The 15,196-nt window shown below is 44.7% G+C and overlaps 1 protein-coding gene across 1 annotated transcript in view; it reads left to right on the forward strand.

Moving 5' to 3' along the window:
* The window catches only part of OMA1 (OMA1 zinc metallopeptidase), a 78,000-nt gene extending 63,386 nt beyond the window's left edge, over window positions 1-14,614 (forward strand). Inside the window, exon 10 of the mRNA XM_004607303.2 lies at window positions 14,179-14,614. Within this exon, the coding sequence (XP_004607360.2) occupies window positions 14,179-14,385 (207 nt within the window). The 3' untranslated portion in view covers window positions 14,386-14,614. The remainder of the gene's footprint in view (window positions 1-14,178) is intronic.
* Window positions 14,615-15,196: the final 582 nt, after the last annotated feature.

The raw sequence follows: 15,196 nt of genomic DNA on the forward strand, positions 1-15,196 counted from the left end.
TAATTTTATTTTTATTAAAAACACCGTGATGTACAAAGTTGCTCATTATTTAGTTGTTTCAGGCATTTAGTGTTCCAGCACCGCCAGCGTGACCTTCCCTCTGCCAATGTCCCCATTTTCCCTCCCCTCCCCAGCCTGCCTGCCCCCTTAGGCACATAATACATCTACTCGCTCAAACAAAACTTTAAGAAATGGCAAATAGAATGATGAGAAAATAAATCAGTAAGAGCCAGTTTGTGATTGCTGTATGATTCTAACCTATGTAAACAAGGAAAATAAAACCCTTAATACAATATTATAAAAATGCTTCTTATTTACATAAGTAAGCTTTCAACTCTGGAATCTAAGATATATCGCATTAAAATTTTTTTGGTTCTCAATACGGTAATAATCGTGCTTTCTCTGTCATTAATAAAACTTCTAAGGAAATTCTGTGCTAATATATTTTGGAGTTTACATGAAATAGTAAAGCCTACTTATGTAAATATCCCCTTACATTTTATATAAGCACCATGGTTTGCAATCTTGTTCATGATGATTTGTTATTCAGTATCCAAACACTGGTCCCACCACCACTGTCACCTTCCCTCCACTGTTTTCTCCAATTTTCCCAACCACCCCTCAAGCCTACCTCTATAACAGGCCCATGATAATTTATTTTACATTGCTTGTTATCAATAAAGTGCTAAAGAATGGTAAAAACATTCCCTTAGAAGAAAATCTGTATAAATTGTCGTATCTTACCATGGAGACATTAAGTCTTTATATGAGGGGTTGCTAAGATGTTGTTTCAGGTGAAGCCTTCTGTGTTACTGTTGGGTTGGTCTCGATTGGCTGCCTTCTTTGTTGCATCCCATCCAATCTGGTGTGCTACTATTGGATTATCACTGTTGTAGAGTTTGTAGAGTTGTCAGTGCAGGAAGTCCAGAATTCTTAACGGGATGGTTCAGGGAGGTATGGGGTAGCCTATCCCGACGCTGCGTAAGCCGTGAGATTTCAGTCACAAAGACCCACATACCTGAATTTCAGCAGGTTAATTCCTGGCTAAGGCTTCATCCCGAGACGGTGGAGTTGGGCCAACAGCATGGTGGTGATTTTGCATTGTGGGCACAAGTGGCTGCCCCGCCTTTGTGTGGCCAGGCACCGGCTGACCTGCCCTGTTCAGGGGTGCCCCAGATATCTCAGCCTGAGCAGGTGTCTGAGAAAATTTTTCACAGCATGTTTATCTCTTTCAAAGTTTATTCTTGAGTCTCCAGACGAGGCCTGTAGATGAGCTTACATGGCGCCAGAGGTGGTTTGTGGTCATGAACGCTGGTGCTCCCAGAAGTACAGGAAGCTGGGTGGAGGTAGCCCATCTCGACCCTGAGAAAGCCTGAAGGTTTCAGTCACAGAGACCCACACACCCGAATTTTCAGCAGGTTAATTTCTGGGTGAGGCAGGTGAGGCGTTTTACCATTCATCATAAGTCATGGTTCGTGCTTCATCAAATTAAGTACCTTGCTCATTATCAGGTTTCTATCATAGCATATAGTTTTGCAGTTGGTTTGATCCATTAAGAGCTGTCCATTGCATTTGGTTATGTTCCGTCAGTCTCTTGACTTTAGAATAGTGCTCCCTTCCTCTTTGTTTCTCAACACGTCATTGACTTGTTGAGTAAGTCTGATCCCTCATTCTAGATTGATCTGATTGTTCCTTTGTGGTTCAACGTGTTCCTCTATGGGCCTGTTCATGGAAGTTGAATTTTGACAGTATGGGCAGCGGGGGTGACTCAGGTCAGAGGTGCCAGCCCTGCTCATGCAAGGCCAGGACTTCAATCTCCGCACTGCATCGCCCTCTGGCTAGAGTCCTGGAGGCCCCTGAGCCCCACTGGCCCCGAGCAGCACCACGTTGTCAGGCCCTGGCATGGGACCATCCAGCCTGGTTGGTTGAGAATTACTGGAGGTGGCTTTGGAGCCCTTGAGCACTGCTTAGGAGTCTTCCCATCCCCGTTTGGGTTTTCTCTCTATCACTGCATATGGTCCCCAAGCATCTCCAGGAGTGATCCCTGAGCACAGAGCCAGGAGTAAGCCCTGAGCACCACCAGGTGTGGCCCCCAAATAAAGAAATAATCTCTCTCTTGACCAGCCGTTTAAATTTACTCTTCACAGGAGGCCTGTTTGTCCTTTCCGGAGCCCAAGCCTACAGATATCTGCAATGCACTGGCTGTGTGCTTCTGTCTCTTCTTTCCTAACCGCACACCCTTACCTCCTCCTGGGATCCCCACTGGCCCCAGTTGGTCCCTGGAAAGGAAAGGTGGGTGTCTCCCCCACCTCTACTCAGAGCCTCTTGGGAAGGAGTGCCCGGAGCACCCTCCTTTTCTATCTTCCGGAGGATCCTCCTCTCAGGACTCTTGCTCTTCACTGAAGACCTACTTTCCCTTCTTTATGGACCTTTATTGGTTTGTTTGTTTTGATTTTGGTTCCCTTTACTGTCCTTTCACTTGTCTGTGTGTGTGGTGTGGCCTTCATTTCTTTGATGTCTCCCATTTCCCTTTGGTTGTGGTTTTCTTGTATGTTTCTCTCTCTCTCTCTCTCTCTCTCTCTCTGTATTCTGGTTCCCACTAACTTTCTCCTGTGTGTTGTATCTCAAGAGGACTCGGGACTTGGGATGACACAGTGTGCTCAGGAAGGGACAAAGACTACATGTCCATCATGCAGTGTCTTTATTGCAAACCATCAGTGGTTATATACTTTCCATGATTAGAAAAACAATTTCCTACTACTAATAAAGGCATTTATCCTATTACCATAAAAAAATAAATAAATTTACTCTTCAGTCAAGGGCAGGTGTGGCTCCAGTTCACTGCGCTGGAGCTGCTCTGGCTGGTGGGGATCAGTTTCCACCGTCGGCACAGGCCCCTCCTGAAGACCCACGTGCAGGTCAGCTCTCGAGACAGAGACGCCTCAATCGGAAGTAAAGTTGTGAAGCTGCAGGACACGCAGGGCCAAGTCGTGCCATCACCGGCTGGTGTCGGGATAAACCACTGCTCGAAAGGCGGAGTTAGGCCTCTGTCATCCAAACAAGCCCGTGGATAGGGCGTGGCAGCTCAAAACGTGAAGCAGTGTGACAGGGACAGCGCGACCCAAGGCACTAGAAAGCGTGCTTGTACCACCTACACAGTATTGCCTGTAACATGACCCCCGTATCAGCACGTGCAAGGCAAGCCTGTGGCTCTGGCCCAGGAGAGAGTTTTAGAAAGGGGGGCAGTGAAGAAATTCACGAGGTGGAAAGAAACACGATCATTCGATAATTGCATTTGAAAGATTGATTTCATGTCTGGTTGTTCTGAACTAATGAAATGGACAGTGAAGGTTCTTGTCTACACTAAATTTTAAAGGGCCAACAATAAGAAAAGCCTCTGAAATGTCCATTTTTTCCTAATAAATTTCCTCCTTAAAAATTAGAAAGATTGGGCTGGAGTGATAGCACAGCGGGTAGGGCGTTTGCCTTGTATGCGGCTGACCCGGGTTCGATTCCCAGCATCCCATATGGTCCCCTGAGCACCGCCAGGAGTAATTCCTGAGTGCAGAGCCAGGAGTGACCCCTGTGCATCGCTGGGTGTGACCCCCCCAAAAAAAGAAAAAAATTAGAAAGATCCGGGGTCTAGGCACTGACTCATACAGCAGGGGCATGTGCTTCACATGTGGAAGCCCCTTGTTCGATCCCTGTACCGTGTGGTCATTTCCTCCCCCCCCCCACACACACCTGCATCCTAGAGAAAAGGAGTAGGAAAGTCCTTCTACCTCCTGCCCCCCCAAAGGGAAAAGAAAACACAACTTCAAGATGCATCTCTAAATGTCACTCCTATGGTGGGAGCACTTTAAGGGGTGAGTGGCAGGGCTGCCTGAAGCTGGCTTGCTAAGCCTGTTCCTGTCTCCATTGAGAGTGAAGAAGGAAAAATACAGATCAGCAAATAAAAGGCATCCACGTCACTAACATTGTGACTATAGCTGAGAAGTTGCGAAGCTTTCCATGGAAGTTGTGAAAGAGCAGAATTAGTGCCCCAGAGCAAGCCTCACTGGAGCCGGAGGGAGGGGAACTTGACACAACCGAATTAAAATACCCACAGCGAGGAAAATGTCTAACAAGTGGAAGAGCATCGAAGAGACAAGGAAATGTAAGCGCCTCCGAGTGACGGTGGCGAATTAGTAGAGCTGCTCACTCTTTCCATTTCTTTGACTGTATTTTCCTTATCTTCACATGCTTGTCTTTCTCGAGATGGGCTCTTAAAAGGCCTTACAGAACATGATGCCTGGATAGTTAAATTTATCAGATGTTTCATCTTTACTGCAGAGGTAGAGGTTACCGATGTATAAAGAAAAAAATTTGAGGATGTACAAGGATGAGTGACTGTGGGTTTTCTCAGACTTTGGGAAAACGTGAGAGGGTGGGGAAGGAAAAAGAAGGAGGCAGGCAAAAGCAGTGGAACATTGAAAAAATAAGTATGAAACTAATAACCAACTCCAGGGAAAACGGTCTGGGAGGACTCGTCAGTGGTTGGGAATTACCCCAAGGGTGTGGGGGATGGAGGGTAGTTAAGTAGAGGAGGGTCCGTTATGACAATACTAGTTGGCAGTGACCACTCTGGGCAAGAACTGAGTGCTGAAAGCAGGTAAAGGGATATACGTGATAACCTTTCAGCATCTGTATCGCAGTCCATAATGCCTAAAATGAGAGGGAGAGAAAGAGAGAGAGAGAGAGAGAGACAGACAGAGACAGAAGAGAGGTGCCTGCCATAGAGGCAGACTGGGGAGGGGGCTGGCTTGAAGGGGTGGGAGGGATACTGGGGACACTGGTGCTGGAAAATTATCCTGGTGGAGGGATGGGTGTTGGAACGTTGTATGACTGAAACACAACCATGAACAGTTTTGTGATGCTCTATCTCATGGTGATTCAATTAAAAAATGCAAAAAAAAAGCAGCAGCGGGACTAATTTATACACTTTGGTACAGTATGTTGCCAAACCAACTGTTCTTTACAGGTAGAAGATCCCTCAGTAAGTGGACCCTACAGAACAGAATGTCTCAGTAAGAACACAATCTTCACCACAATCTACTAGTGATTGAGAATTAAACGAAAGAAATATACTTTAGCTTGTCTATATACACGATTATATATCATGAATTGTATCACGAATTAAAAAATATACATATTATATATATTATTATGGGCTGGAGGGTAGCACAGAGGGTAGGGCGTTTGCCTTGCACTCGGCCAACCCGGGTTTGATTCCTCCTCCCCTCTCGGAGAGCCCGGCCAGCTACTGAGAGTATCTCGCCTGCATGGCAGAGCCTGGCAAGCTACCTGTGGCGTATTCGATATGCCAAAAACAGTAACAAGTCTCACAATGGAGGTGTTACTGGTGCCCGCTTGAGCAAATCGATGAGCAACGAGATGACAATGATACAGTGATATATACAATTGCGAGTATAGCTGACATTCGACTTTTAAAGGAAAATCTCAGGTCTACAAGGAATAATAGAGAATTGAGTTCCATGATAAGAAAAGTAAAATTTCACTTATATAAAAAGTTAAATACTAACAAAAAGATGTCTGTTTTTCTTTTCAAATGCATTTATATTTTCCCCCAAAATACTGGCCATATGATTTGGACAGAAACATTCCTACTTAATATAAAGAGTTCATGTTTTTATTTAAATCATCAGAAAATACGACACTAAAATTAATGCAAGAAAAATGAAAAGATTTGTGGGCACATAAAAATTAAAATTGAATTATGTGTTTATAAGACAAGAGAAATTCAGAAACAGTAACAGCATGCCTTGCAGTTGATAAATGTTGTAATGATATAGTTATATTTTCATGGATTGCTGCCAAGTGTGCACATAAAGAAAATTTATTAATTTAAATGTCTATATTGACAAAGAAAAGAGAAGATATCGATACAGCAATGCTGGGAATGAATTAATAAAATTAAACAGAAACAAGCAAATTAAAATAGTTTGATTCTTTGGAAAATGCAGTCAGAGTTATAAAAAATTATGTCAGCTAAAGAATGAAATATAAATAGAATTAGGAAGAGATCTACAAAGGAAACATAGAAGAAAACAAAAATACTTACGAGACTAGTTTTTAATTAGGTGACGTGTGTTTACGTCTAGGTTAAAATCGGAAGTCACTAAACTGTGTGCATTCATGTTGGTGGTGTATTAAGACAGTTGTCAAATTGGGTGCATCCAGAAGTAGACACTGTAGAAGATAAACCTTAAATTAATTTTAAAAAGGTGTAGGGTATAATTAATTTAGGTAAATAAAAATAACTATCGAAAGACTCAGAGTCATAACAAATTAGCAAATCAAAGGGAACCTACTTTTCGATGTCAATGTATTTTGGAGAATTTTTTTCAAAAGTTCAAAGCAATGAATGCTTAATCCTTCATTCAGAATCGAAGAAGGGACATCGTTAATGATGTGATTCATTTTATGTGTGCAAATGATTTGAGTCTGACAATTTGTTATGAGTACCACTTTTGGAAGACTTCATTTGGGCTTGGAGTTCATTAGCCACCTAGCAATACAATGATTCTTTTAGTGATTATTTACTATGACCAAGTAAGTTATTTTCAGATGCGTGGGTAGCATAATAAAAGAAAAACATGGTAGAGGAAGTTTAGGACCCCTCTTTGATTCTCCTCTTTCCTTGCCCTTTGCCTCCTACCCAAAAGTAAATCTTTTTTTGTCAGCCGCCTTCACAAACCATTAGAAAATCTCGCTACCACACTAAGTTATCATTGCATTGCCCCTGTTGCGTCTCTCATGTTAATATTTCTGTTCCAGTTTCATCATTACCTCTGACTGCCTGTTTTCAATACAGTCATGAATCACATATCACAAAATCCTGTTAATCACCGATTTCTTGGGCGGGCTCAATAACATTTCATTTTGTCTTTTCCCTGAGATCTTAGAAGTCCATCTCAACTCGGCCCTCCTAACAATGTTGCACTGGGGGCTCTTCAGGGTCAGGGGAATGAGATCCAGCTTGTTACTGGATTTTGCATATGATACACCATGGGAAGCTTGCTAGGCTGTCTGATGTGGGCAGAAAACTCTCAGAAGATTGCCAGTTTCTCCCAGAGGGAGAAGAAGGCTAAAGATATCGCTTCTGAGAGCTTGCTTTTAAGTCTCTGTATATTGGCTGTTGATGGGATTACACACACCTGGGTTCCTCTGCCGGTACCTTCATGCATGAGGCCTGTCCGAACGTGTGGAGAGGGGCCTCCAGCATGGCTGTAGCTAGGTTCCGGTGGTCTTCGGCCACCGGGAGCTCTGCTCGTGGTGGGGAGGGAAGCTGGAGCCCATCCCCTCCGAGGGGCCCCGGGGAAGACAGCCAGGCATGAGGGCAAGACAGTACAATTGCATTGCTTCTACAATACAGTAGCCTGCAGAATCTTTTTAAAACTTAATTAATGAAAATTTTTTTAAAAATTGAATTGCCGTGAGATAGAGTTACAAAAATCTGATCATGGTTGTGTTTTAGTCATACAGTGTTCCAACTCCTGTCCCTCCACTGGTGTACATTCCCCACCACCAATGTCCTCAGTTTCCCTCCTGCCACCCTCCCCCAGCACATGTCTGTGGCAGAAACTTTTTAGTGTCATTTCCTTACTTAGAACCTTTTAAGAGCTTCCTTTCCCTTTTCTTCCTTCCCTTCTTCTTTCCCAGGACTAGCTTTCTTGAAGTGTCATTGACATAGTAAATATGTAGGGGAGGATGAGAGTTTTTTCTCTTTCCACTTAGGTTCTGCACCCGGCGCTGCCCCCCCTCCGCCCACGCCCCCCCCCCCAAATAAAGCTGACAGGAGACAGAACAGAAGAAAAATAAAAACCTTAATGTGTGCATGCAGTGCTGTATCTGTGGGACAAAGTCAGTGGCAGGTTGCAGTGGTAGTTAGATGGGGAGAAAGGGCACTTAGGGAAAAATAACTTTTTGTAGAAGTGAGTTTCCAAAAGAATAAACAGGACATAAGAAAGTTTGTGATCATGCTTGTCGATGTTGGTTTGAGTGATCTTACTCTCTCTCTCAGGGTGTACCTACCTTACCCCCCGCCCCAACCCCACATTCTCCCAGAATAAAGCATTCAGGATAGGCCTTATCCCTCTTTTCTGGAATTCCATCCATCCAGAGCATGCGTTTGTGACAGCCTGATTTCCTGGAAGTGGCTACTTTCAGTTTGATAAGAAAAGTTCAGAGAATAATTTAAATATTTTTTCTTTTCTTTTCCCCCCAGGGATTTGTGGGGAGGCAGATGTTGAGTCCCTGATACCTCCCATTTGGGGCCAGAGTGATAGTAGAGTGGGTAGGACGCTGTCCTTTTAAGGAGTTGACCTGGTTTCAATCCTTGGTACCCCGCATGGACCCCAGACCACCGCCAGTTGTGATTCCTGAGTGCAGAACCAGGAGTGGGCCCTGAGTACTGCTGGGTGTGGACACCTGATCCCGTCCTCCCCTGCCAAAGAAAAAAACCCTCAACTATCTCCCATTTAAAATAGTCTTTATACCATAATGACATAAGGGGACAATCTATTCTTGGTTTTTTTTTTTGATGGTAAAAATGACACATTCAATGCAGAGCTGTTAGCATACTTGTAGAACATCTAAAAGGGGTGAGGTATAGGACTGCATGTAACATTTGGGTGGAGGCAATATTCTTCTGGGGATTAATTCAAGGAGACTCCCTGTCTCCCAGGGACATCGATATTGTTCTTCTCTTTCCCTTTAGTTGCATGTATTAAACAATTAAGTTTACTCCTTATTAATACTTGCAGTTATTTGTATAAAAACAATAAGAGATATAGATTCCAAAACTTAGTTCTCTGGGCTCTGAGGGTAAGCAAGGTTTTTACCCTAAATACTAAGTCCTCAGACCAGTGCAGCTTGTCCTTCTGCATGGGGGGGTCCTGTCTCTTAAGTCACAACAGATGACATCAAGACGGTGCTTTCTAGGTTGAGGGACAGCCTATTCTGATCTCCCTCAAACCCGAACTTACAGCGCACAGTTTCCTCAGTTTCATTGTTTTAAGCACCCAGTAAGCCATCATCACAATCAAGATATTGGGCATATTTGTCAACCCCTAACAGAGTGCTCCCGTCCCTTTACAAATTAAGTCTTCTTTGGGCCCTCCACTCTCCTCTACACTGGGTGTCCTTCATCGTTGCTTCCTATGATTTTGCAGTAGTTTGCGTTGTCTGGAGTTTTACATCCCTGGGATCTTAAGGTTTTTTTTTTTTTTTTTGCCTCCTGTTGTTACTTTGTTCTATCCATGCTATTTTGTTGCTCCTTTTCAACTTCATCCCTACGGTGACTCCTGTTACAGTGGTGACTCCTGTTACCTCGGAGAGGAGCTTTTCCATTTCCTTCATCTGTAGAATGGGGGTAGCATTGTCTCCTGTGACTGTGATTTTTTTTTTTCTTTTTAGGTCATACCCAGCAATGCACAGGGATCACTCCTGGCTCATGCACTCAGGAATCACCCCTGGTGGTGCTCAGGGGACCATATGGGATGCTGGGATTTGAACCCGGGTCGGCCGCGTGCAAGGCAAACGCCCTACCCGCTGTGCTATCACTCCAGCCCCGTGACTGTGATTTTTGTTCTTGTGCATTTCTGTCGACAAAATTCTACCTTCCTCTTGCTCTCCCTTCCTCCTGTCCTTCATTACACACTTTAGTAGCAACTTCTTTACCCTGTCTGAGATGTCAAAAGTGGCTTATTTCACACCACCAGCTTCGATCACATTTAACAGACAAGACTTACAGGAAGTGAATGGTATATAACCCTTTCGCTTGGCTGTTTGTTTTTATGGTGTTGAGGACTGAAACCAGCACCTCACTTACGCAAGGTAAATGCTCTATCACTGTCCTACATCCTGGACCCGTCCCTTTCACTTCCTGTTAGAATCTTTACATTGCTAATTCCTTGCTTAACTCCAAATCTTGGGAAACTTAGGGCAGCATAGTCCTGTTATTAGAGTACACTCGTGCTTTCACTTACACTGTGAGTTCTTAAAAGTTTTCCCTGTGACATCAGAAGGATTTATTCATAACCTCTGTGCTGTACGTGTTTCTTTAAAGTTCAGCATGGTTTTAAGTACCTAGTATGTGTACTGCATCAAGTTAAGCACAGGCAAAAAATAAACTGAAAAGAATGGAAGCTCGACTCGGGCTGTACAGGAGCACAATACAGCTCCCTTTATTTATTTATTTTTTTAATTTATTCTTTTATTGAATCACCGTGTGGAAAGTTACAAAGCTTTCAGGTTTAAGTCCCAGTTAGACAATGCTCTAACACCCATCCCTTCACCAGTGCACATATTCCACCACCAAGAATCACAGTAAACCTCCCCCCACCCCTCTACCTCCCCAGCCCCCCACCCTGCCTGTGTAACTGATAAATTTCACTTTACTTTGATTACATTCAATATTTCAACAAAAAAAACCTCACTATTATTATTTGGAGTTTCTCCTCGCTAAAGTCGGACATGCTGAAAAGGAAGTATTTGATAATTTGTTTTCCATTGAATACAGCTCCCTTTAGAAGAGTGAAGGTATGTTTCCTAAAATAGACCTGAACTTATGAAATGGAGAATTTCTGACACCCTGAAATATAATAGAATAAATATGGAAAAAGAAAGTTAAAAAAAAGTAGAAATAATACATATGATACAATTTGCTATGTAGAGGAAGTGAGTGTTTGATACAAATATTCATGGTTTGTAACGGGATTCTGCTTGATGGAGGAAAGGACAGTTCATGCATGAAGAAATGTTAATAGGAAAACTTTATGAAGAACATACAGGTTTTTATAGCAATTAAAGAGGCATAGCTCAGGCATCAAATATTTGTACAAGGTGTGTGGTGGGGGGTGGAAACAGTACAAAACAAATCAACAGCAGAAACAGGTTCTCATCTTTATTTTCTTTTTTACTTCCATGACAATGCTTTTAAAAATGTCTTTACGAGTCAGAGCGATTTTAGATTTAGATTTTAGCGATTCTGTTCTCACTATTTCACATCAGATCATGCTTGGGATGGTGTACTTCACGTAAATCCAAAAGGGCGTTGAAAATACTTCACAAACATTTTCATTTGTAAGAGCCAAACCAAAAAGACGCCTGATTGCGGAAAGCCACTCAAATGCCTAGTCTTGGGGGTACGCTGTGTCAGTTTTCTGAGGCCTGGGGTTGTGGCTTCTCTCCTGATCAGGGTGGACCCTCACCTGGCTTGTGCAGTGCCCCGGGGATCTGTGAGTGGGGGAAGGCTGACTAAGGGAACTGCCGCAGAAGGGAAGGGCTGCAGACGCACTACCTCTCTCTCTGGTCCTGATGAAGGCCGGGCATGCGCAGAGGCCTGGCTGGCAACTTCTCACGTGGCGCAACGAGACCAAAACAAACCCCCCCCCAAAAGTCGTGACTCAGTCTGTGACATGTTAGAGGCAATAATAGAGTGAGGAGGCTCCGTTTGACGGGGATAGTCTCAGCTAATGCTGATGTCACAGTGCACAAGTGTGTGCGCATACGTGTGTGCATACATATGTGTGTGTGTGGGGGGGATACTAGGGATTATGCCGAGGGCCTCACATATGCAAAGCAAGTCCTCGAGATCCCCCGCCCTCAGTGCAAATATTACCGTTATTAATTTTTTTGGTTTGGAGTCTCACTCAGCAGTGCTCAGGGCTTACGCCTGCCGCTGCGTCAGAAACTGCTCCGGGCCGGACTCATTCTAATCATCGCTTCCACACGCAGAGGGCTCCAGGTCTGCACAGCGCATCGCAGTTTTCCATTTACTTCAGTGCTGTTTGGGGGAAACATCTTCTTGTGTTTATTTTTCTATTCGGTTTGCTCTTCTAAGCATGTATTTTCCGCTTGAGAAGTGTGATGCTTCTCACACCGCCTGTATTTATGTGCAGTGCAGAGAGCACCAGGTAACTGCTACCGAACAGTTTCGCTTCTTGCCGTCGCCGCATGACAGTATATCCTGGGAACGCAGAGCCGAGCCTCCCTTTTTCAGAGGCAGACGTGCTCCCAGACCCTCCGCCCTGCCCTGCCCGCCACTTCAGGCAGTGCCCCCGTCAGCGGCCCTGTGTCCCCGCGATGCCTTCCTCTGTGTGCTTGGGGTTTTGGGATGCTCTCCAAGCTTGCTGTAGTTGCTCCCACAGACTCTCTGGATCTCATCCTTGGAAGCTTACTCAGAGCCCCCCCGGGGTCCAGGGGACGCAAGGCCAGGGGCAAGAGAAGGGGCAAAGCCATGCATCCCTGCCATAGGCAGCCTGAAACGCAAGAATCCTGGCCTTCCAGCGTCATCCAAAGGTGTATTTCTCCAAGAAAGCAGAAGGTGGTTTGTGTAGTGCCTTGTATTTAAACACGGGTCTCCGGGCCGTTCTTTGCCTTACTGCCGGGACCCCCCAGTGTCAGGGGCAGCCCCACTCAGAGTGAAACCCAAAATCCCACACCCGGACTCCAGAGATCCTAATAATCGGCTGGCTGTCCCCAGCCCTGCTCTGTTCTAGAACAAGCTTCCCACCTGCTCCAGAGCGCTCCAGACACATACCCTCCTCATGCGCCCCATTCCTCACTTTGGGATGATCTGCTTCTAGGGGCCTCTGTGACCCTCATGTCTCTTCCCCTTTATCTCCGCCACACACCGCCCCCCCCACACACATTTCCCCCCAGTCCGTATTTCCTGTAGTGCAGGATGGCTGAACATCACAACTAGCTCTCCTCCTTGTGATTTACTATGTAGCTTTTCCTTAAAGCCCTTTAAGTTATCAAGTACCAACATTTTAACATTTTGGTCTTTGACTTTTTAATGTCTTCAAGTCCTTCTTGTGCCCACTTGCTTTTTTGTTTGTTTGTTTGTTTTGTTTCTGTTTTGATTTGGGCCCACACACACCGATCAGGGCTTGCTCCTGGCTTCGGAGGTCTATGGGATGCTGAGGATCAAACCCAGGTCAACCACATGCAAGGCAAACGCCCTACCCACTGTTGTATCTCTCCGGCCCCCTTCTACCCACTTGAAAGAGTCCTTGTTCTCCCAGACTGGCTGCTTAAATCAGCAGTGCCCTCAGTGGCAGGGGAAACTGCGGCCAACTCTGTGACGTTATGTTTTGGTATTTCCCATCAGATTTACATAACACACGTCGCTGGCCACCTCCTCCCCTCTCCTCCTGCTGTTGGCATCGCCGTCTCCTTCCGCTGCGGTGGATGAGCATCAGATCCTTCCGCCTCGCTGTCAGACCCTGTGTACAACACTTATCGATCCATCCCTCATTTGTCCCGGTGTGGCGGAGTTTGTGATTTTGAGTAGACCAGACTTCAATATTTAAAAAACAGTTTACGAGCTACTCACAGCAGAGCCACGTAATATACTGTGATTACTTTTTCTTTCCCTGCAGCTTTTTATTTTTTCCTGGAGTTAAAAATTGGATGGTTTTAATTTGCTTACTTTTTCTAGGTTATTAGCAATCAATTGCACCCTGAGTTGTCCCAATTCTATGTATCGTCTTTTAGAGCCTTCAGCTATTCGTATGACACTAGTTTTCTTTTCTTGAACAAAATCTCTTCACCTTAAGGTCTCTGCTCTGAAAGGTTGTCATCAGGGCCTGCTCCAGTTTATGTTTTTGTTTTGGGGTCACACCAAACAGTGCTCAGGGCTTCCTTCTAGCTCTGCAGCCAGGGATCACTCCTGGCAGGACGCTGAGTGATCCTGAGTCCTATCTGGGATGATCCTGGGTCCCCTATATGGGATGCTGGGGATCAAACCCGGGTTGACCTGTGCAAGGCAAGTGCCCTACTGGTTGTACTATGGCTCTGACCCCATGGGCCTGAACTGTAAAGAACTGACTACCGGTCAGATGGCCTGTTTATCCTCCACATGGCATTGACCATTGTCGAAGATTGTGTGTGTGTGTTTACATTATTGTGAGAAGAAATAATGAAAATACACCTTCATAGTTTATCTCAGCTTCTCTGTTCATGTGTGATATACTAAAGGTATCGTTTATTTCAAAAGTATTTTTATGTCTCATTGTCTGGTGTAGCACTGTGTTGAGAAACATAGGAATAGTGTTTATTCGCTCATTGACATGCATATATGCATCTGTATATTGTATTCTTTATTTGTAGGCTCTGGAAATGAGAGAGATTTGTAACTGCCCACCGCTCTCTGGACCAGACCCGCGATTACTGTTCAAACTCAGCATGAAGCATCTTCTTGAAGAGACAGAGAAAGGAGGCCTAAATGTTCCTGTGAAGAAACCGAAAATGGAACCTCTCCTCAAACAAGCCCAGAAGCAAATACCATTAACAAGTATAGTTGAGAAAAAAAATTGACAGTTGAATGAAGATTTATGAGACATGGGATGTATGAAGAAATGAAGCATTCTTTCCAATTTTCATGTGGTTTATTTTTAAAATGATGTTTGAGATGAGGGGGAAAGGCTACCCAAGGTCAAATCATGTATATTATGGCTATCATCTAAATTCTACCATGTATTTTTCATGATATATTGATGTATTTTAAACTACTTTGCAATACCTCCAATGAAGGGAATGTCACAGAATAAATTTTTCATATGTATTTTACCCCGCCTGCCTCCTGCGCACTTACCTTGCATGTGAACGGTGCCCTCTACTGGCTGAGACATGGAAAGTGCAGTAACTTGTGTGGTTCTGGCAGAACCTAAACCGGGGCGTAAGTCCGCGTGGTGACTGATGATCAACGGGGAAGTAGAGAACCTGAAACAGCTGCTTGCGTGGGGCTGGCTGGTACGTGGGACTGGGGACCTCTGGCTAGAGAGCTTCCTGGTTTTCACTCATAGGTTACAAGAGCAGCTGAAGAAGTTTGGCTGTCTCTGAGACCGTGAGAGGCAACGTGGGGAAAGGGTTTGTTTCTTTGCAGACACTTTAGTGTGCTCTACACGGAAAGTCTTGGCCCTTTGGCCTCTTCATAACAATGGGAGCTCCCTGCATGGGTCCAAGGATCTGTTCATCAGCTTTGGGGCCACACCCTGCAGTGCTCTGGGCTCACCTCTGGCAGTGCTTGGGGTGGGGGTGGGGCCTTATGTATGCAGTGCTGGAGATGGAATTGTGGCACCATTAGAAACGGTGTGATTCAGAGACAGATAGTGGCAAAGAAAAAATA

The sequence above is a fragment of the Sorex araneus genome, chromosome 5, assembly GCF_027595985.1.
Source record: "Sorex araneus isolate mSorAra2 chromosome 5, mSorAra2.pri, whole genome shotgun sequence".
In the NCBI taxonomy this organism is placed as follows: Eukaryota; Metazoa; Chordata; class Mammalia; order Eulipotyphla; family Soricidae; genus Sorex; species Sorex araneus.